We start from the raw sequence: 20,835 nt of genomic DNA, 5'->3' as shown, positions 1-20,835 counted from the left end.
GAAACACTATGGTTTGAGAAGTTTCCCAGTCTCTGAAAAAACAACTTAAGCCAATAAGCTTAAACTTAAAAGTTAGGTGATGAATTAACTTTTGTGGTTTGGAAGGTGTTGAAGATGTTGGAGAATTAGTATGGCAGGTCCTACGGGGTCTTACAGTTTACAGAACCCCTAGGCATGGAGTCAGACCAGCTGGTCTCCTGATAGTACTTGCCTTTGCTGCTCTGATCCCAGTCTGTTAACCATGGTTACATTTCATGAGGATTTTATAGAAGATTTCTTTGACCAATAAAAGGTGTTAGACTTGATTCACATAAAACCAATAGCTGTTTATAGTGCTCTTAGTTTCCATGGACGTTAGCTTCTTTAGTTAACACTTTTCATCCGAGAAAATGAAGCTCAGTTTAATATGCTAAATCTACTTTATATAGCACCTTGAACATTTCATTCTTATATAGAATATTTCAATTTTCTTAATTAAGTACATCTGGATTATCTTTTAATTGGTAACTAGCTTTTGACAGCGGTAGTTTTTTTTTTTTTAATTTTTTTTTAACGTTTATTTATTTTTGAGAGAGAGAGAGACAGAGTGCAAGCAGGGGAGGAGCAGAGAGAGAGGGAGACACAGAATCCGAAGCAGGCTACAGGCTCTGAGCTGTCAGCACAGAGCCCAATGCAGGGCTCAAACTCACGAACAGTGAGATCATGACCTGAGCTGAAGTCGGACGCTCAACTGACTGAGCCACCTAGGCGCCCTTTGGCAGCAATAGTTTTAAGTGTGTGTGCATGCTTTGGGGTCATCTACATTTGAGTTTGAATCCTGGCTCTACCATGCACTAGATGTATAACCTTTGGAAAATTACCTAATCTTCTTATCTCTGTATGAGTATGATAATGTACACCTCATAGGGTTAATGAAAATAAAAACATAGTGTGTGTGAAGTGTATAGGTATGTGGCCTAATAGATAATCAATGTTCCCTATCTCTCTGTGTCTATTTTAAAATATCAATCTATGTCGTGGATAAAAAGAGGAAAGCTTCTGTAAATTACTCACTTATTCACTTGATGGGGTAGGTCTGGAGACCATTTGCAGTGAAACAGAGAAAGAGGGATATAGTATTTGCTGCTGTGGGCATCTATTATATGTAAAATTAGTTAATTCATTTCTTAAGTACCAACTGGTATCGCCACATCTTTAGAATGTGAACATTTATATGGCCCCGAATACTGACTTTCAGTGTGTGGCTAGCAACTGCAGACATGAACCAGGTGAAGGCTGTAAAGAATAAAAGGAATGAATAATTTGTCAGGGTCATCCTGACCAAAGTAATCTTTCAAAAGCAATCTAAGTAACATATGCCTTCTCTTTGACTACAAAGAATTGGGAAATTTTAAAAAAGAAAATTAAAAAAATGTTCATCTTTTTTTGTTTCTCCAGCCTGTCTTCCATCCCTTACTCACCTTTGTCGTTTGGAAATTCGGTCCTGTCTCAAACCAGAACACCTACGATCTGACAGTTTTATCTGTCAGTTGCCACTTCCCAGAAGTCTACATAATTACTTGCTCTATGCAGAGGTTCTGAGGATGAATGAAGTTCCAGCACTGACAGCTATTGAAGATGGAGAAATCAATGAAGCTACTTAATGCAGCTCCTGTCTTACTCTGAAAACTACCAAAACAAAGAGCCATGCAGTACAAATTCTTCATGATTTCATAGTCATAAAAGATGATTTTTGTTTGTGTGGTTGGTTAGGTTTTGCAGGGTCAGTAGTTTAATGTAAATGTTTACAATTGGGCTTTCTGGTAAAAAATACTAAAAACTTCACTTATGTTACTTTATTGCAGATTCACCAGCACATTTTATGTTGTAAATTCATTTATGTAACTGTTTTCCACTTTATTCTGTTAATGAACTATGAGGCTGCTTCTAGTGCTGAACATGGCATATTTCCATTTACAATTCTGTGTTTACCTCGGGCTAGGAGCTTAGAATGGACTGCATAAAACTTTCCTGGAAGTGTACACATAATGGGGTTGAAGCTATCATCATCATTATTATTATTATTATTATTATTATTATTTTATTTAAGGTTGACTATCTCTTATGTTTATAAATAAGTCCATTCTCATCTCTTAATTTGGTCAGTTCTATGAAGAATTGCTATTCATTGGCTTTTCACAGATAAACTCAGGGGAGAATTTTTTTTAAAGAATATAGAAAATGAATAATTTTGCTGTTGTTGTTAGTTTTACCCCACAGTTCCTTGATACTGTCTTTGGTTAAAAGAAACTCCATTTCTGCAATGACAAGAACAGATCTAAACTCAAAGATAGGCTCAGTTGAAAAAAATTAGGTCAGTATTGAAATAAATGAGCATTTAACCACATTTAGAGTACTAATCAGGAGACTAACAGGGGCATTTCTGTGGCACCATCTTTAAAGAAAGAAAGCTATGTATTTCTGAGTCTCATAGTATCAAATAAAACATTCAAGCTCCATTCAGCCTCTATATCAGAGGGCAGCTTTGATCCTATGAAGCAATGACTGCCAGATATATTCATATTATAGTGTTTTTCCTTTTTATTATCTAGATAGGTTATAAAATAGTCCTTGATCCTATGAAATTCAGACCTCAGAATCCTAGGGTAATGAGACACCACCTCACTGGTTTTACAGTTGTTCAGTATGAATCTATAGTCAGAGAGGACTAAACATTGGATCAGGAGAGCTACGGTAAGAAGCTGTCAGGACCAACCTTGAAAGAAAATTTATGAAAGCATTACTGTCATGACAGACAACTAGAAATTGGGTCCAGAGGAGGGCAGGTCTTCTATCCTGTTGGGATTCTGTGGATTGAAATAGATGGGAGTGTGTCAGGTGCATCTCTGAAAGGCCTTTGCTATTTGATAATAGCAGTGGATGAAGTCAGACCAAATGATGGAAGCAATGTTAAGGTCCAGATGGATGACTGAACTCCGTGCAGATTAGAGCTATAGTTGCTGCCTGTGGGTGGAGATAGAGTTTGAATGTGGGTATACAGGCAGAAATAAGTATAGATTTGGAAAACCAGGTGGAAATTCTGATACTTAATAAAGAAATTCCAAGGATGTATGTACTATGTAGTAATTTTTAAATGTCCTAATCTTTATTTTTCCAAACTCCAAGTCTGATTTTTAACATAACTGGTTTATTATTACAGCTAGATGCACATAGAATGTTTACATTTGAGGGTGAATCTTCTCGTGTTTTTGTTCATGTTCAAATATGTAATAAAAAACTATCCATAACATCATTGAGCTCTTGTTCTTAAAAATCTGAAAATGGGGGCACCTGGGTGGCTCAGTCAGTTAAGCATCTGACTCTTGGTTTTGGCTCAGATCACGATCTCACATGGTTCATGAGTTTGAGCCCTGCATTGGTCTCTGTGCTGACAGTGTGGAGCCTGCTTAGGATTATCTCTCTCTCTCTCTCTCTCTCTCTCTCTTTTCCTTTACCTCTCCCTCCCTCTCTTGCTCCTTCTCAAAATAAATAAACTTTAAAAATTTTTACATATTTATGATTTTTATGACTTACAACAAGGATTCAGTGAGAAATGCGAAAGTACCTACAGGTAGTGAGTTAGTTAAATCTAGATCAAATCTAGATCAAAATGATACCTCTGGTTAGTGTGAACCATAAGCTCTGACCTACATGCACAATAGTGCTTTAATACTGTACATTTTTATTTTTAAAATATTTGTGCAAAAATAAACTCAAAATGGATGAAAGACAAATGTAAGACAGGAAGAAATCAAAATCCTCGAGAAATCTTTCCTCGAGGAAAGAAATCATAAACCTCTTTGATCTTGGCCACAGCAACTTCTTACTCAACACGTCTCCAGAGGCAAGGGAAACCAGCAAAAATGAACTATTGGGACCTCATCAAAATAAAAAGCTGCTGCACAGCGAAGGAAGTGATCAGCAAAACTAAAAGGCAACTCATGGAATGGGAGAAAATATTTGCAAATGACATATCAGATAAAGGGCTAGTATCCAAAATCTATAAAGAACTTATCAAACTCAACACCCAAAAAACAAATAATCCAGTGAAGAAATGGGCAAAAGACATGAATAGACACTTCTCCAAAGAAGACATCCAGATGGTCAACTGACACATGAGAAGATGCTCAACATCACTTATCATCAGGGAAATACAAATCAAAACCACAATGAGATACCACCTCACACCTGTCAGAATGGCTGACATTAACAACTCAGGCAACAACAGATGTTGGTGAGGATGCAGAGAAAGAGGATCCCTTTTGCACTGCTGGTGGGAATGCCAACTGGTGCGGCCACTCTGGAAAACACTATGGAGGTTTCTCAAAAAATTAAAAATAGAAATACCCTATGACCCAGCAATTGCCCTACTAGGTATTTATCCAAGGATACAGGTATGCTGTTTCGAAAGGGCACATGCACCCCAATGTTTATAGCAGCACTATTAACACTAGCCAAAGTATGGAAAGAGCCCAAATGTCCATCGATGGATGAATGGATAAAGAAGATGTGGTATATATATAGAATGGAGTATTAATCAGCAATCAAAAAGAATGAAATCTTGCCATCTGCAACTAACTACATGGATGGAACTAGAGGGTATTATGCTAGGTGAAATTAGAGAAAGACAAGTATCATATAACTTCACCCAGATGAGGACTTTAAGACACAGAACAGATGAACACAAGGGAAGGGAAGCAAAAATAATACAAAGATGGGGCGGGGGACAAAACATAAGAGACTCAAATATGGAGAACAAGAATGATTTCTGGAAGGGTTGTGGGAGGGGGGATGGGCTAAATGGGTAAGGGGCATTAAGGAATCTACTGAAATTGTTGCACTATATGTTAACTACCTTGGATGTAATTTAAAAAAAAAATTTAAAGAATAAAAAGGAATATAAAGTAAAAAGATAATAAAATATTTGTGTATGTGTTTTAATACTTTCATTTGCAAGTCACAGTGAGCCTATTGAACACTGTAAAAAAAAACAAGAATGCTGTGGTACTGTAGTTCTCTAATGGTGGTACTTATTACCAGAGCAGGACACAGATCAGTTTTAATAACGATTGTCAAGATTTTACCCTCCCTTGATAATATGTTATCCTTTAAGTTTTTTTTATTGTTGGTCATTCCTGTCATTGGATATTTTTCCATGATCATTTGATGGAACAGTGGTAACCTGAAGGTTGTTTCTTTATATTTTCCTCTCTTTTTTGCCAAGTAGCAAGTGTCTTGATGTGAAGCTTTCTGGTGGCCCTAGTTCCCAGAGTGAGTCACACTCCTTTGTGTTCAATGACCACCCATGACAGTGATAATCCTTGATAGGCAGCCTAAGTGGCATATTTATGTCACATGACCCGTTGATCTCTCTAACTTTAGGTCTGTTCTTCCCACCTAAGTTCATCTATAAATCTGTGTGAAAATTGTATTTTATAGATCTTCAGGTATTATGTCAGGTATACCTTGAAAACATACAAGTAGTTTTGATTGATTACTCCCTAAAATTCTACTATAATTTTGTTGGTCCTCAAAATGTAATAATGTAAATAATACAAATGTAAATAATGACATCTTCTCTGAAACAGTAGATTTGGTGGTTCCATTAGCATGGGATACAGAAAGAAGTTGACATAATCCACCTAAAAATTTGCCTTTCCCTTTTAAACTCTGTATTCTCAGAGGTCTATTCCCCTAATTATATTTCTTTTTTTTTTTTAATATATGAAGTTTATTGTCAAATTGGTTTCCATACAACACCCAGTGCTCATCCCAAAAGGTGCCCTCCTCAATACCTATCACCCACCCTCCCCTCCCTCCCACCCCCCATCAACCCTCAGTTTGTTCTCAGTTTTTAAGAGTCTCTTATGCTTTGGCTCTCTCCCATTCTAACCTCATTTTTTTTTTCCTTCCCCTCCCTCATGGGTTTCTGTTAAGTTTCTCAGGATCCACATAAGAGTGAAAACATGGTATTAGTCTTTCTCTGTATGGCTTATTTCACTTAGCATCACACTCTCCAGTTCCATCCACATTGCTACAAAGGGCCATATTTCATTCTTTCTCATTGCCACGTAGTACTCCATTGTGTGTATAAACCACAATTTCTTTATCACCACTCTGGAAAACAGTGTGGAGTTTCCTCAAAAATTAAAAATAGACCTACCCTATGACCCAGCAGTAGCACTGCTAGGAATTTACCCAAGGGATACAGGAGTACTGATGCATAGGGGCACTTGTACCCCAATGTTTATAGCAGCACTCTCAACAATAGCCAAATTGTGGAAAAAGCCTAATTATATTTCTTGATTAGTCGTAGAAATATTTGTTTGAAAAGGAAATCTCTGTACAATTTTTACCAGCGGTGCCTAGTGCTCTTGTGGAAAAGATTTTACATTGCTGGTGACATTGTCAGTCATGTGGCCATTTTCAGCTCCATGATTAAGTATTTTAGATCTAACAATTTAGGAGAATAACCAGGAAAACTGTACACTGCCTTCTTCCAGTTTCATGAGTTCATCCTCCATATAAAACAAATGGAAGGTCTGCCCACTGGCTTCATCCAAATACTCAATTTAAGTAGGATCTCAAAGGTAAAGGGATCTCTAAAGCTTTTCCTGTGAGCTGGGAACATAAGAAAAGTACCCTGGGTACTCTTACTTCCCCTGAATTTCCAAGGAGCTCTTGCCTCCTCCCTTTTCTTTTATCCCAATCAGCCGGTCACATATAACTGAGTATCAAGACTAATGTGTAGATGAGAGTCCTTACCAAGTATTTCCATTACTCATGGTGCTTTATGACCCGGGGTAGTTAGCTGAAAGATAATTGAGAGTGGGTGTACCTGCATCAGAAGAGGAGAGCTATATTTTATTTAGACCTAATGTGGGATCTCTGAGTTCACACCCACACATTCTCTAGAAGAAGGCAGTGTTTCTGACTACAGATAAATCTGGCCCATGTTTGAGGGTGTAGAGAGACTATCATGATAATTTTATAAACACTTGGGTTTTTTTCTTCTTTATCCTTTAAAATTTTTTAATGAAACATTTAAGGAAAATTTAATATCCTTGTGTGTGACTGTTTTGATTTCCTGTTTTGCTTTCTCTTCCATTGTATGTTTTTCTTTTTTTTCTTTTTTTAATTTTTTAATATATGAAATTTACTGTCAAATTGGTTTCCATACAACACCCAGTGCTCATCCCAAAAGGTTCCCTCCTCAATACCCATCACCCACCCTGCCCTCCCTCCCACCCCGCATCAACCCTCAGTTTGTTCTCAGTTTTTAACAGTCTCTTATGCTTTGGCTCTCTCCCACTCTAACCTCTTTTTTTTTTTTTTTCCCTTCCCCTCCCCCATGGGTTTCTGTTATGTTTCTCAGGATCCCCATAAGAGTGAAACCATATGGTATCTGTCTTTCTCTGTATGGCTTATTTCACTTAGCATCACACTCTCCAGTTCCATCCATGTTGCTACAAAAGGCCATATTTCATTTTTTCTCATTGCCACGTAGTATTCCATTGTGTATATAAACCACAATTTCTTTATCCATTCATCAGTTGATGGACATTTAGGCTCTTTCCATAATTTGGCTATTGTTGAGAGTGCCGCTATAAACATTGGGGTACAGGTGCCCCTATGCATCAGTACTCCTGTATCCCTTGGATAAATTCCTAGCAGTGCTATTGCTGGGTCATAGGGTAGGTCTATTTTTAATTTTCTGAGGAACCTCCACACTGCTTTCCAGAGCGGCTGCACCAATTTGCATTCCCACCAACAGTGCAAGAGGGTTCCTGTTTCTCCACATCCTCTCCAGCATCTATAGTCTCCTGATTTCTTCATTTTGGCCACTCTGACTGGCGTGAGGTGGTATCTGAGTGTGGTTTTGATTTGTATTTCCCTGATAAGGAGCGACGTTGAACATCTTTTCATGTGCCTGTTGGCCATCCGGATGTCTTCTTTAGAGAAGTGTCTATTCATGTTTTCTGCCCATTTCTTCACTGGGTTACTTGTTTTTCGGGTGTGGAGTTTGATGAGCTCTTTATAGATTTTGGATACTAGCCCTTTGTCCGATGTGTCATTTGCAAATATCTTTTCCCATTCCGTTGGTTGCCTTTTAGTTTTGTTGGTTGTTTCCTTTGCTGTGCAGAAGCTTTTTATCTTCATAAGGTCCCAGTAATTCACTTTTGCTTTTAATTCCCTTGCCTTTGGGGATGTGCCGAGTAAGAGATTGCTACGGCTGAGGTCAGAGAGGTCTTTTCCTGCTTTCTCCTCTAAGGTTTTGATGGTTTCCTGTCTCACATTCAGGTCCTTTATCCATTTTGAGTTTATTTTTGTGAATGGTGTGAGAAAGTGGTCTAGTTTCAACCTTCTGCATGTTGGTGTCCAGTTCTCCCAGCACCATTTGTTAAAGAGACTGTCTTTTTTCCATTGGATGTTCTTTCCTGCTTTGTCAAAGATGAGTTGGCCATACGTTTGTGGGTCTAGTTCTGGGGTTTCTATTCTATTCCATTGGTCTATGTGTCTGTTTTTATGCCAATACCATGCTGACTTGATGATGACAGCTTTGTAGTAGAGGCTAAAGTCTGGGATTGTGATGCCTCCTGCTTTGGTCTTCTTCTTCAAAATTACTTTGGCTATTCGGGGCCTTTTGTGGTTCCATATGAATTTTAGGATTGCTTGTTCTAGTTTCGAGAAGAATGCTGGTGCAATTTTGATTGGGATTGCATTGAATGTGTAGATAGCTTTGGGTAGTATTGACATTTTGACAATATTTATTCTTCCAATCCATGAGCAGGGAATGTCTTTCCATTTCTTTATATCTTCTTCAATTACCTGCATAAGCTTTCTATAGTTTTCAGCATACAGATCTTTTACATCTTTGGTTAGATTTATTCCTAGGTATTTTATGCTTCTTGGTGCAATTGTGAATGGGATCAGTTTCTTCATTTGTCTTTCTGTTGCTTCATTGTTAGTGTATAAGAATGCAACTGATTTCTGCACATTGATTTTGTATCCTGCAACTTTGCTGAATTCATGTATCAGTTCTAGCAGACTTTTGGTGGAGTCTATCGGATTTTCCATGTATAATATCATGTCATCTGCAAAAAGCGAAAGCTTGACTTCGTCTTTGCCAATTTTGATGCCTTTGATTTCCTTTTGTTGTCTGATTGCTGATGCTAGAACTTCCAGCACTATATTAAACAATAGCGGTGACAGTGGGCATCCCTGTCGTGTTCCTGATCTCAGGGAAAAAGCTCTCAGTTTTTCCCCGTTGAGGATGATGTTAGCTGTGGGCTTTTCATAAATGGCCTTTATGATCTTTAAGTATGTTCCTTCTATCCCGACTTTCTCAAGGGTTTTTATTAAGAAAGGGTGCTGGATTTTGTCAAAGGCCTTTTCTGCATCGATTGACAGGATCATATGGTTCTTCTCTTTTTTTTTGTTAATGTGATGTATCACGTTGATCGATTTGCGAATGTTGAACCAGCCCTGCATCCCAGGAATGAATCCCACTTGATCATGGTGAATAATTCTTTTTATATGCTGTTGAATTCGATTTGCTAGTATCTTATTAAGAATTTTTGCATCCATATTCATCAGGGATATTGGCCTGTAGTTCTCTTTTTTTACTGGGTCTCTGTCTGGTTTAGGAATCAAAGTAATACTGGCTTCATAGAATGAGTCTGGAAGTTTTCCTTCCCTTTCTATTTCTTGGAATAGCTTGAGAAGGATAGGTATTATCTCTGCTTTAAATGTCTGGTAGAACTCCCCTGGGAAGCCATCTGGTCCTGGACTCTTATTTGTTGGGAGATTTTTGATAACCGATTCAATTTCTTCGCTGGTTATGGGTCTGTTCAAGCTTTCTATTTCCTCCTGATTGAGTTTTGGAAGAGTGTGGGTGTTTAGAAATTTGTCCATTTCTTCCAGGTTGTCCAATTTGCTGGCATATAATTTTTCATAGTATTCCCTGATAATTGTTTGTATCTCTGAGGGATTGGTTGTAATCATTCCATTTTCATTCATGATTTTATCTATTTGGGTCATCTCCCTTTTCTTTTTGAGAAGCCTGGCTAGAGGTTTGTCAATTTTGTTTATTTTTTCAAAAAACCAACTCTTGGTTTCGTTGACCTGCTCTACAGTTTTTTTAGATTCTATATTGTTTATTTCTGCTCTGATCTTTATTATTTCTCTTCTTCTGCTGGGTTTAGGCTGCCTTTGCTGTTCTGCTTCTATTTCCTTTAGGTGTGCTGTTAGATTTTGTATTTGGGATTTTTCTTGTTTCTGGAGATAGGCCTGGATTGCAATGTATTTTCCTCTCAGGACTGCCTTCGCTGCATCCCAAAGCGTTTGGATTGTTGTATTTTCATTTTCGTTTGTTTCCATGTATATTTTAATTTCTTCTCTAATTGCCTGGTTGACCCACTCATTCGTTAGTAGGGTGTTCTTTAACCTCCATGCTTTTGGAGGTTTTCCAGACTTTTTCCTGTGGTTGATTTCAAGCTTCATAGCATTGTGGTCTGAAAGTATGCATGGTATAATTTCAATTCTTGTAAACTTATGAAGGGCTGTTTTGTGACCCAGTATATGATCTATCTTGGAGAATGTTCCATGTGCACTCGAGAAGAAAGTATATTCTGTTGCTTTGGGATGCAGAGTTCTAAATATATCTGTCAAGTCCATCTGATCCCATGTATCATTCAGGGCCCTTGTTTCTTTATTGACTGTGTGTCTAGATGATCTATCCATTTCTGTAAGTGGGGTGTTAAAGTCCCCTGCAATGACCACATTCTTATCAATAAAGTTGCTTATGTTTATGAGTAATTGTTTTATATATCTGGGGGCTCGGGTATTTGGCGCATAGACATTTATAATAGTTAGCTCTTCCTGGTGGATAGACCCTGTGATTATTATATAATGCCCTTCTTCATCTCTTGTTACAGCCTTTAATTTAAAGTCTAGTTTGTCTGATATAAGTATGGCTACTCCAGCTTTCTTTTGGCTTCCAGGAGCATGATAAATAGTTCTCCATCCCCTCACTCTCAATCTAAAGGTGTCCTCAGGTCTAAAATGAGTCTCTTGTAGACAGCAAATAGATGGGTCTTGTTTTTTTATCCATTCTGATACCCTATGTCTTTTAGTTGGCGCATTTAATCCATTTACATTCAGTGTTATTATAGAAAGATATGGGTTTAGAGTCATTGTGATGTCTGTATGTTTTATGCTTGTAGTGATGTCTCTGGTACTTTGTCTCACAGGATCCCCCTTAGGATCTCTTGTAGGGCTGGTTTCGTGGTGACAAATTCCTTCAGTTTTTGTTTGTTTGGGAAGACCTTTATCTCTCCTTCTATTCTAAATGACAGACTTGCTGGATAAAGGATTCTCGGCTGCATATTTTTTCTGTTTAGCACACTGTAGATATCGTGCCAAGCCTTTCTGGCCTGCCAAGTTTCAAAGGAGAGATCAGTCACGAGTCTTATAGGTCTCCCTTTATAAGTGAGGGCACGTTTATCCCTTGCTGCTTTCAGAATTTTCTCTTTATCCTTGTATTTTGCCAGTTTCACTATGATATGCCGTGCAGAAGATCGATTCAAGTTACGTCTGAAGGGAGTTCTCTGTGCCTCTTGGATTTCAATGCCTTTTTCCTTCCCCAGTTCAGGGAAGTTCTCAGCTATGATTTGTTCAAGTACCCCTTCAGCACCTTTCCCTCTCTCTTCCTCCTCTGGGATACCAATTATGCGTATATTATTTTTTTTTAGTGTATCACTTAGTTCTCTAATTTTCCCCTCATACTCCTGGATTTTTTTATCTCTCTTTCTTTCAGCTTCCTCTTTCTCCATAACTTTATCTTCTAGTTCACCTATTCTCTCCTCTGCCTCTTCAAGCCGAGCCATCGTGGATTCCATTTTGTTTTGCATTTCGTTTAAAGCGTTTTTCAACTCCTCGTGACTGTTCCTTAGTCCCTCGATCTTTGTGGCAAGAGATTCTCTGCTGTCCTGTATACTGTTTTCAAGCCCAGCGATTAATTTTATGACTATTATTCTAAATTCACTTTCTGTTATATTATTTAAATCCTTTTTGATCAGTTCATTAGCTGTTGTTATTTCCTGGAGATTCTTCTGAGGGGAATTCTTCCGTTTGGTCATTTTGGAGAGTCCCTGGCGTGGTGAGAACCTGCAGTGCACTTCCCCTGTGCTGTGGTGTATAACTGGAGTTAGTGGGCGGGGCCGCAGTCCGACCCGATGTCTGCCCCCAGCCCACTGCTGGGGCCACAGTCAGACTGGTGTGTGCCTTCTCTTCCCCTCTCCTAGGGGCGGGATTCACTGTGGGGTGGCGTGTCCCGTCTGGGCTACTTGCACACTGCCAGGCTTGTGTTGCTGGGGATCTGGCGTATTAGCTGGGGTGGGTAGGCAGGGTGCACGGGGGGTGGAGGGGCAGGCTTAGCTCGCTTCTCCTTAGGTGATCCACTCCAGGAGGAGCCCTGTGGCAGTGGGAGGGAGTCAGATCCGGTGCCGGAGGTTTGGCTCCGCAGAAGCACAGAGTTGGGTGTTTGCGCCGAGCGAGCAAGTTCCCTGGCAGGAACTGGTTCCCTTTGGGATTTTGGCTGGGGGATGGGCGGGGGAGATGGCGCTGGCGCCTTTGTTCCCCGCCAAGCTGAGCTCTGCCGTCCGGGGGCTCAGCAGCTCTCCCTCCCTTTGTCCTCCAGCCTTCCCGCTTTCCGAGCAGAGCTGTTAACTTATGACCTCCCAGACGCTAAGTCGCGCTTGCTGTCGGAACACAGTCCCTCCGGCCCCTCCGCTTTTGCCAGCCAGACTCGGGGGCTCTGCTTGGCCGGCGAGCCGCCCCTCCGCCCCGGCTCCCTCCAGCCAGTCCGTGGAGCGCGCACCGCCTCGCCGCCCTTCCTACCCTCTTCCGTGGGCCTCTAGTCTGCGCTTGACTCCGGAGACTCCCTTCTGCTAATCCTCTGGCGGTTTTCTGGGTTCTTTAGGCAGGTGTAGGTGGAATCTAAGTGATCGGCAGGACGCGTTGTGAGCCCCGCGTCCTCCTACGCCACCATCTTCCGGAACCTCTATGCTATGTATTTTTAATGAAGAAATTTAAAATACTATTGTTGCAGTAAAGATTAGTGTCTGCATGGTTTTCCTGTCTCTTGGCTTCTTTTTCGTGCAGAGCACTAATAGATGAAGCAGAACAGGTGGTAATTGCCATTGGCGCGCTGAGACTTGTGAGTAGCATCTGTTTATGTCTCTTTTACCATCAAATGGTTAGCATAACCTTCTCTTCACTGCTTTCCTATGCGGATGATAAAAGTCTATCATGAGTCATTATAAGGTGCTAATTTACGCTCTTTTTCTAACATGATGGAATACGTGAAGAAGAAAGTCCATCTGGTGACTAAATATGACTATAATTTGAGTCAAACAATTAAAAAAGAAGGCATAATACTTCTGAACTTATTACGGAATATTGGATCAAATAGTATGTGCCAAAGATAGCAATTCCATGCTAGAGTAGTTCCATAAATAGATGCATCAATTAGTAACATGTAGTCTAGATTTCAGTTTTGATGCTTAAAAATTATTTGTTTTATTTTATTTTATTATTATTATTATTTTTAAATTGTTTTAGACAAAACCAAATTCTTATGGTCTTCATCTTGCTTATAATTTAGTTTTGTTAAGCCCACTTTTTTGAAGCTCAGTCTTAAATGTCACGGTGTGTCATAATTGTGCGTGTTGATGGAAGTGCACACTTATTATTTTTATCTTTTTGTTATGGAAAATTTCAGGGGGTCCTGGGTGGCTCAGTCAGTTGAGTGTTCAACTCTCGATTTTGGCTCAGGTCATGATCCCAGGGTTGCGGGATCGAGCCTTGTGTTGGGCTTCTCACTAAGTGTGGAGCCTGCTTAAGATTCTCTCTCTCTCTCCCTCTGCCCCTTTCTCCTGCTTGTGCTCTCTCTCAAAATAGAAATAAAATATGGAAAATTTCAAGCATACAGAAAAATAGAGAATTGTATAATGAACTTCCATGTTCCCATCACTCAACTTTAATAGTGACCAACTCATGACTATTCTTTATTTCCCCCCCCCCCACCCATAGCCTTTCTGAAGCAAATTTCAGACATATCATCTGTAAATATTTTAGTATGTATCTCTAGAAGTCAAGGACTCCCTTTCAAAAACATAACTCTAATACCATCATTACAACTCCCTAAAATAAATAATTTCTTAATATCAAATATCCTGTCAGTATTTACATGTTTTTAATCATCCTATAACTTTTTAAATGGTTTGCTTAAATACAGATCCAAAAATATCATTGTGATGTGATTTTTTTTCTTTGAAATGTTTTGGTTGAAGATAGGTTATTTTCCTGCAGTCTTTTCCATAGTCTGGATTTTGCTGATTATAACCCCATGCTGTCATTTTACCCCGTGCTGTTTTTCTTTTACGTTAGTTATATATAACTGTGTAATAAATTGCCTCAAAACTTCAACCAATAACTGTGTTACATAGTTCTTGTGAGTCAGGAATTCAAGAGTGGTTTGGCTGAGTGGTAATGGCTCAGGTTCTGTCACAAAGTTGCATTATGCTGTAAGCAGAGGCTGCAGTGGTTTATTTATTTTTATTTTTTATTAAAAATTTTTTTTAACGTTTATTTATTATTGAGAGACAGAGAGAAACAGAGCATGAGCAGGGGAGTGGCTGAGAGATGGGGAGACACAGAATCCGAAGCAGGCTCCAGGCTCTGAGCTGTCAGCACATAACCCAATGCGGGGCTCAAACTCACGAACCGTGAGATCATGACCCGAGCCGAAGTCAGACACTCAACCAACTGAGCCAATTCACACTAGCGAGGCTCATTCACATAGCTGTTGGCTGTAGGCCTCTTCCTTGTCACATGAATCTTCCTATGGCTGCTCTTTTCAAAACTCTTCACATTTCAATGGGCTTCCCCTGAGCAAGTGATCTTAGGGATGGAGCAGGGTCGATGCCACAATGCCTTTTATGAGGTCTAGCACGTACAGGATAAATGTAAAATCTTTCATTCTTTTTTTGATAATGAATTGATTCTCTAGTAACCCCTTGAAGATGATCACTAAGTTTTCCTTTTTTTAGTATTAATGTAAACATGGATTTTTGATGTGTTCTAATCCATTATAGTTATTATCCTTACTGATATTCAAATTGTCCCATCTGTAGCTAGCATTTCAGTGGTCTTTGATAGCTTTTTTGTTGTTGTTTTCTGTTAATAAGATATTCCAGTTTTATCTTGTACATTTCCTTCTTCAGACCTGGAATCGGCCATTTCTCCAGAGACCTTTGTTTACTCAGAAATGGTATGATATAGACTTTAATACGTTTTATGCACACACACACTCACACACACACGGACAGAATAATCTTGCCATTAGGGGTGTTCCCTTCTACTGGTTTGGTCATTGTTCAGTGAACAGAGATAGCCAAGATGGTGCAGCTGGGTAGATCTGTCAGTTAAGTGTCCGACTTCGGCTCAGGTCACGATCTTGCGGTTTGTGAGTTTGAGCCCCGCGTCAGGCTCTGTGCTGACAGCTCAGAGCCTGGAGTCTGCTTTGGATTCTGTGTCTCCCTCTTTCTCTTCCCCTCTCTCATCTGTGCTCTGTGTCTCTCTCTCTCTCTCTCTCAAAAATAAATTAAAAAACGTAAAAAAAAAATTAAAAAAAAGAAATCAGTATACATTTTGTTCATATTTATACTTCAAATTCGGGATGACATTTTTCAAACTCGACTTCAATGATCTTACATTTGTGTATTTCCTTTCTTATCATGACCTGAACATCCTACTTCTGAATGACCCTGACAATTACCCATTTGTTTTATATAAGATTCATACAATAGTCTTGTAATAACAATTTCTCCACTGCTGTCAATAATATTAGTGAAAACAGCTTAAAAATCCTACCCCACCCCAATTATTTTGTTATTTAGGTATATGTCAGGAAGATTGAACAAATTGCTGTGTTTCTAAGTCACCTGAGTATGAAGAATCATGTGTTTTATTTTCAATCTGTCTTGTAGGGATTTTTAAAATGTAATTTTGCTTTATAATTATGGGAAATACTTACATGGTTTAAAGTTAAATCTATGGAGACAGGGGTGGGCACCTGAGTGGCTGAGATGGTTGAGTATCTGATTTGATTTCAGCTCAGGTCATGATCTCACAGTTCACAGGATCAAACCCTGAGTGAGGCTCTGTGCTGACAGCGTGGAGCCTGCTTAGGATTTTCTCTCTTCTTCTTTTTGCCCCTCTCCTGCTCATCCTTCCTCTCTCTCTCTCTCTTTTTAAAAATTTATTTATTTATTTTGAGAGAGAGGGAGAGAGAGCAAGAGAGAGAGAGAGAGAGTGAGCAAGGGGCAGAAAGAGAGGGAAAGAGAGAGAATCCCAAGCAGGCTCGGCACCATCAGTGCAGAGCCCTATGTGGGGCTTGAATTCCCAAACCATGAGATCATGACCTGAGCTGAAATCCAGAGTTGGACTCTTAGCTAACTGAGCCACCAGGTGCTCAATCTTTCTCTCTCTCTTAAAATAAATAAACAAATAAACAAACATTTAAAAAAATAATAAATTTTAATGTACAAAAAAAAGTATATTCAAATAAATCTGGCTTCTATCCCCTTTTCATCCTATTTCCTCCCTCTCCCATAGGAAACCTTTTTATAATTTATAGCTTATTTTCAAATTTGTTTTAAGTGTAAGCATATATTTTCAAAGCCCTTCCTTTGAGAAGCAAAGAATAGTATACACAGCTTTCTGCCTCTTGCTTTTTTCACTTAATATAATCTGGAGATTAATAATAACAGTAATAATAGAGATGGTCCTCATTTCTTTTTACAGCAACTCTGCTGATACAGCAAAGTTCATTCAGCCTTTCCCCTACTGATGAACATTGGGACTATTTCTCATTTTGTGCTATTACAAATGATGCTTCAGAGAATAACTTTGTGCTGTTTGTATTTTTACCAGTTTAGTGTTGGAAGATTCCTAGAATTGGGATTGGTGGGTCAAAAGGTAAAGGCATATGTGAGTTTGCTACATATTGCCAATTTCTTCTCCAGAGGCAAATCGTGCATATCATTAAGGTTTGAGGGTGCCAGTAGAGAAAGTTGTCAAACACTTAGCTATTTGGCAATTGTGGGTGAGACATATATGTCCGTATAGCTTTAGTTTGCATTTCTTTAATGAGCAGGATGGAACATCTTTTCATATTGGTGGAAGGAATGGGCCCAATTTTAATGATTTCTCTGTGACTATCTAGTTACCTTCACAGCAGTTATTAGAAAATCCCTCTTTTCCCCACTGACTGAGAAAGTACCATTCATTGACATTACACTTTTTTCCTTTTTCATTGGCCTGTTGTTTTCTACTTATGCGTTGGTACCAAACTTTTTTTTTTTTTTTTATTGTTTATGTATTTTTGAGAGAGGGAGAGAGAGCATGAACCAGGTAAGGGAAGACAGAGGGGGGAACAGAAAGGATCAAGACAGGTTCTGCTGTCAGCATGGAGCCTGATATGGGACTTGAACTCACGAACCGCAATATCACGACCTGAGCCAAAGTCTGACGCTTAACTGAGCCACCCAGGTGCGCCACCAAACTTTGAATTATAGAAGATTTATAATATATCTCAATGCCTGGCAAAACCAATTCCTCTTTATTGCTCTTGTCTTTGACAATTTTTGTGGCCATTTTTCCTTGTTTGTTCTTCCACGTTAAATAATCCTGGCTCTAGTATCAAATACCTTACAGTATTTTCATTGGAATTTTGCTAAATCAATTAATTAATTTAGAGAGAACTAACATCTGTATGATGTGACTTCCTATGCAGGAATGTGGTTTGTGTTTCCTGTTGTTCTCATCTACTTTTGTGACTTTCAAAAATATTTTATGGTTTTCATTTATATCTTCTAAGTGGTTTTGGTTTATAAATATGAAAGCTGTTGATTTTGTATCAATTTTATAACCACTGCTTTCCTAATGCCTCTCTGTTTTTAATAATTTTTCCTATCAATTTCCATTGGCTTACTGTTGTTTTGCCAGATATGTGATCATGCCACTTACAAATAGAGATGTTTTTTCCATTGTCATTTTAGTTCTTAAGCCTCAGTTGTTTTCTCCTGTCTATTATATTGGCTAATACTTCCAACCTTTGGAGAGCTTCCCGATTCATGAACACCTTGAGGTGCTGAAAGAGTGGCACACCTGGAGAAGGTATGGAAGTTCTTCGTCCCTTCCCATATACCTTGCCCTATGTACGTCTTCCTTTTGGCTGTTCCTAAGTTTTATCCATTATAATAAATGAATAATAATAAAGTGCTTTCCTGAGTTCTGTGAGCCATTCCAGCAAATTATTGAACCCCAGGAGAGGGTTGTGAGAATCCCCAATTTATAGCCAGTTGGCAGGCCCAGATAAGGCTGAAGCAGAGGCAGTCTTGTCTGGGATCTGACATTAACTTTAGGTAAAATTTGTCAGAATTGAATTAAGTTACAGAACACCCAGCTGGTATCAGAGAATTGGTCAGTGTGGGGAAAAACGCCACACATTTGTGTCAGAAGTCAAGTATTGAGAGTGGTAAAAAGAAAAAGGAGAAGTATTGCCGGTAACACAGTAGAGGGAAATGTTTTGTTTGGCTTTCCCCACTAGTGTTGACTGTCCTAGATCTATCTTCCCAGGTGTGTGGAATGCCATCTCAGTATAGAGACTAAAGGTGTTTAAAATTTTTTTTATAGTTTTTAGTCTTTTCTCAATTCCATTTTGTTGGGTTGCCTTCTTCAGTGGCTCCCATTGCATGTATTTTGGATCTACTTTGTCTGCCTTCTACATCCTTCACTTCTCTCCAGTTATACTTTTTGTTTCCTTCTGAATTAAGGTTTTTTTTCCCCCCTCCTTTTCATGTTTTATTTCTCTTATTTTTTGTAATGTTTATTTATTTTTGAGAGAGAGAAAGAGAGACAGACAGACAGAGTGCAAGCGGGGGGGAGGGGGTGGGCAGAGAGAGAGGGAGACATAGAATCTGAGGCAGGCTCCAGGTTCTGAGCTGTCAGCACAGAGCCTGATACAGGGCTCGAACCCACGAACTGTGAGATCATGACCTGAGCCGAATTTGGACGCTTAACTGACTGAGCCATCCAGGCGCCCCTCCTAAAGTGTTATTGATTGTGTACATTTACTGTTGTGTTCCTTCTTGTTTGTTTGTTTTGTTACAGAACCATTACATACAACTTATACACAAGCCAGGATGGTGTGGAGGGTAGGAGAGAAGGGAGGGGGCCACAAAGGTAAGAGGGGCAGAATGGCACAATCCTTTTCTTGTTTGGTCTTAATTTCTGAAATGGTGTTTTTATTTTCTTATAAATTATTTTCTTTTTCTTTTTAAAAATTTTTAACGTTTTTATTTATTTTTGAGAGACAGACAGGGATAGAATGCAAGTGGGAGATGGGCAGAGAGAGGGAGACACAGAATCCGAAGCAGGCTTCAGGCTCTGAGCTGTCAGCACAGAGCCCAATGCAGGGTTTGAACTCACAGACCTTGAAATCATGACCTGAGCCAAAGTTGGACGCTTAAATGACTGAGCCACCCAGACACCCCTTATAAATTATTTTCTAAATTGTTTCTTCTCTCTTGTCAAATATCTAATCTTTTCATTTGAGTTTTTCTAGTTCTGATTTAAGTTGTTCTTCAGTTCTCTATCATCATCTTAATTTCTTTTAGCTCATTTTGAAATATGAGGTGATAGTTCTCTTCTGCTTTGGGGTACATTTCTCTGGCTTTTTAAAAATTATCTGTGGGGATTCTATTCTTATATCTTTCTTATATTCTTATTCTTATATCTACTTTTTATGAGATATGCTCTTTTCTGTTGCTTTTTGTGTTAAATGTATATTTTCTAGTATACCATTTTAATTCTTTTGTTATTCCTTTTACCATATATTTTTGAATTATTTTCTTAGTGGTTGCCTTACAGATTATAGTTAACATAATTTATTATAACCTCACTCAGTTTAATACCAGTATAATTTCATATTATACAAAAACTTTGCTGTCCTATGTAACTCCATTTATCCCTCCTTTGGGCTGTTATTGTCATACAGATTAGATCTTATACATTGTGTGCTTCTCATTGTAGATATGTAATTAATGTTTTATTCAGTTGTTTTTAAATCAAATAGGAGAAAAATATAATTACAACCAAAAAAAATGCACTTATGCTGTCTTTTATATTTACCTATGTACCTTTACCAGTGCTCTGTATTTCTTTGTGTGGATTCATTTCAGTCTGAAAGATTCCCTTTAGTATTTCTTGTGGGGAAAATCTTCTAGCACAAATTTCTCTCAGTTTTTGTTTGCTTGGGATGCTTTAATTTCTCCTTCATTTTTGAAGAATACTTTTGCTAGATATAGAATTCTTGGTTTGCAATTTGAAAAAATCATTCCCCTATCTTCTGGTTCCTTGGTTTCTGATGAGAAATCAGCTGTTAATACTATTTAGGATCCCTTGTATATGATGAGTCTGTTCTCTTGCTGTTTTCAAGATTATCTCTTTGTTTTTATCTTTGATTATGATGTGTCCAGGTATGGATCTTTTTGAGATTATCTTATTTGAAGTTTGTTGAGCTTCTTGGATGTGTAGATTAATGTTTGTATGTGTGTGTGTGTTTGTTTTGTTTGTTTGTTTTTATTAAATTGGGAAGGTTTTGGTCACTATTTCTTCAAATATCCTTTCTGCCCCCTTTTCTCTTTCCTCTTTTTCTAGGGCTCCTAT

The 20,835-nt window shown here is 38.6% G+C and overlaps 1 protein-coding gene across 3 annotated transcripts in view; it reads left to right on the top strand.

Moving 5' to 3' along the window:
• The window catches only part of ASB3 (ankyrin repeat and SOCS box containing 3), a 116,334-nt gene extending 111,433 nt beyond the window's left edge, over positions 1-4,901 (top strand). For all 3 annotated transcript variants that reach the window (XM_049651467.1, XM_049651465.1, XM_049651466.1), the window contains exon 10: positions 1,438-4,901. In XM_049651467.1, the coding sequence (XP_049507424.1) occupies positions 1,438-1,643 (206 nt within the window). In that variant the 3' untranslated portion in view covers positions 1,644-4,901. The remainder of the gene's footprint in view (positions 1-1,437) is intronic.
• Positions 4,902-20,835: the final 15,934 nt, after the last annotated feature.

This window comes from Panthera uncia, assembly GCF_023721935.1.
Source record: "Panthera uncia isolate 11264 chromosome A3 unlocalized genomic scaffold, Puncia_PCG_1.0 HiC_scaffold_11, whole genome shotgun sequence".
Lineage (NCBI taxonomy): Eukaryota > Metazoa > Chordata > Mammalia > Carnivora > Felidae > Panthera > Panthera uncia.
The sequence above is the reverse complement of the archived record's forward strand: the minus strand, read 5'-3'. Positions and strand labels throughout refer to the sequence as shown.